The sequence below is a fragment of the Poromitra crassiceps genome, assembly GCF_964638095.1.
Source record: "Poromitra crassiceps genome assembly, chromosome: 14".
Taxonomy (NCBI): domain Eukaryota; kingdom Metazoa; phylum Chordata; class Actinopteri; order Beryciformes; family Melamphaidae; genus Poromitra; species Poromitra crassiceps.
Window position 1 is genome coordinate 18,711,171 of NC_139633.1, and position 2,661 is coordinate 18,713,831.

Consider the following 2,661-nt stretch of genomic DNA (forward strand, 5'->3'; position numbering starts at 1 on the left):
ATGAAATTGATCATCCAGTCCTTCCTCTATTGCTGTCTACTGGCCACAGTAGCACACTGTGTGGAACTTGAAATGAAACCGGGGTTGAAAAAGAGGTGAGTCTTCATTCATTTGCAATGGCCTCAAAATGAATGAGATCATTTTCAGTAGACAACGGATGAGCTCTCTGAGAGCAGATGCTACCTGAATGATCTGCCCTGGGCTAATGGGTTTTTTCCTGTCTTCTCCCAGGCTGAGTGCATGGCTCGAGAGCAGATTGAGACGGGATCTTAACAGCGTATCTGCAGACAGCACAGCAGAGTCTGAGCAGTTTGTCAGACCAGAAGACATCAAAGATACTCTGATTCCACATTCAAGGTAAGAGCACATACCATACAATCCGTAGACAAACAATATCAGCAATTTACCATGTCATTTTATATTGTACTGGTCAAAGAAAAAGCACACAAACGTTGCAGGGACAGACTGAGCTAGAAGCCACTCAGGAATGCAGAGCATGGATTCATGTCCCCTCTCTTGTCTTTCTTTCCCCAGCGTTGGCATCAGCGTCCGAACCAAGAGGTCCAAGCCTACAGTGAACCAGTCAAGAAGGCCAGGCTGTTCCCTGGGCACCTGCACCGTGCACGACCTGGCACACCGCCTCCACCAGCTCAACAACAAGTTGAAGATCGGAAGTGCCCCCATTGACAAGATCAGCCCACAGGGGTACGGCCGGAGGCGTCGCTCTCTCCCAGAGTCAGAGTCAGACAGAGTCTCTCTCCCAGTGGACAGAGTCTCTCTCCCAGTGCACAGAGTCTCGCTGAAGCTGGAGGCCGGCAGGCTGAGGCCCGTGTGGAGCAAACCTGCCTCGTAAGTTCACAAGCTGGAGGCTCTCCTCAGACGGACATGAGCGGGACACTGCGGGGAGGAGATGGGAACGAGAGGGAGGGGAGCAGCTCTCTGCTCTCTTCTAAAATTCTCCAAATGCCTCAGACTCTTGCCAAGTATTCTCCGGCACATTTTTTTCTTCTTCCAGGGGATGAGGACTGAGTCAGAGCAAGATTGGCTGCACTGAGTTTCTGTGGAAGCTGAGCTGAGCAGCTTTGGCGATGCAGAGTGTGCAAACAGCTGCAGCTGGCCTACAGGCACTGGATGGCACAGCGTGGAGCCACTACAGGTGCTGCTCTCTGCTTGGCAGAGGGGAAGGAAGAAGAGCGCTAACGCCTGGCAAAGTGGAGACACCTCCAGGTTAAAGAGGGGAACTCTACTCTAACATACTGGGACTTTACACACCTCTTCCTCAAGGCCAGGACTTTGAAAAGTTCTATCCTCTAAGGATTATGCTACCCTTTCAAACTGACAGTACTTGTCTGCACTTTTCCATTTGGACTTAAAGTCAAATAAATCATCAGGAAAAGACATCTTAATCACAATGCCAAACAGGGAGATAGACTTATACTAAGGAGCTATGCAGCTTTCAGTCTATGTCAAGTTTTTGGACACTGTATAAGGGGAAACTGCCTTAGATTCTGTGAGATAATGTGCCAGTCCACAATGGATTGAAATATACTTGAAATTGATATTGTTTGTATAAACACATGTGCAATCTATATTTGTATATTTTTATTGCAGTTATATGTATATATGTTAAAATCTGTGGAATTGCATTATTTAAATGTTATATAGAGGTTACATTAAAATACTTATGCAAATAGAACTATTTTTGTACAGGAAGAAATATATAAGGGCATTGTAGCTATTGGTCATTATTATTATTTTTTACAAACTGTGGTAATAGGATATCTGTTTTATAGGTATGTTATATAATATATTTGTAAATGCGCTCTATTTTATTTGTGTCAACATTGTCATACAATAAACATTTTTGCATACAAAAAGTAGACCTTGTCCAGACCTTCTTTGTTCGTGGCTCTTGTAAATTGAATGTGGCGTTCCATTGTCTGCAGTGCTCTGCTAGACACAGAGCACCTGGTCTCTGTTAAGTGATTACAGGGTCTCATTAGAGCCCCCCCCCCCCCCCCCCACGTCATCCCCTCTCTTGTGACCCGCCCGCCCCCCACCCTAAAGGGCAGACAGGGTGCCAGGCGCATGCATTCCTGCTGGGTTCAATGCATATTTGTTGGCTCAGCCCACACCGCGAAGCAGCCTCAGCGCCATTAGAGGAGGCTGAGGCTTTAGCTCCATCTGTATTCAATGCTAGATGGTTGGGACATCAGGGGACCATGCGGGGGGTTCCGCTCTGACATTCCTGCGCTGTGCTCAGAGAGCATTGCAGAAAACTGCCACGACAAAGCGCTGATCGCGACCTCTCTGAAATCAGGCAGACCCCAGAGACTGAGCAGCAGGCAGACCTCCTTACTCGACACATTATCACCCTCTCTGTCACACTGTTGGGGGCGTCTAGACTACACCACCTAAAACGCGACCAGGAACATAAAGATGGTCGCTTTCTGGTTTTGTCACAATTTCTTTCAGACCAATCCCACACTGCAAAGTGCACAAGTGTCAACATCTGCCCATGCCAATCTGGACAGGAAGTATGGAAAATGTGGGGTAATATTCATGAAGCATATACTTGAGGATATAGGAGGTGGCCATCTTTATGCATCTGGTCCTTTCCTTACCGTCACTCATCCCCGGTGTGGAACTTCACACTTCGAT

General features: G+C 47.2%; 1 protein-coding gene across 1 annotated transcript; it reads left to right on the forward strand.

The window, feature by feature from the left end:
• On the forward strand, window positions 1–1,835 carry adma (adrenomedullin a; the record flags this gene model as incomplete). Its single annotated transcript, XM_083650848.1, has 3 exons — window positions 1–95; window positions 232–357; window positions 535–1,835. 3 exons carry the CDS (start codon window positions 1–3, stop codon window positions 851–853), a joined length of 540 nt encoding a protein of 179 aa, XP_083506974.1. The 3' UTR covers window positions 854–1,835.
• Between the last annotated feature and the right edge of the window lie 826 nt (window positions 1,836–2,661).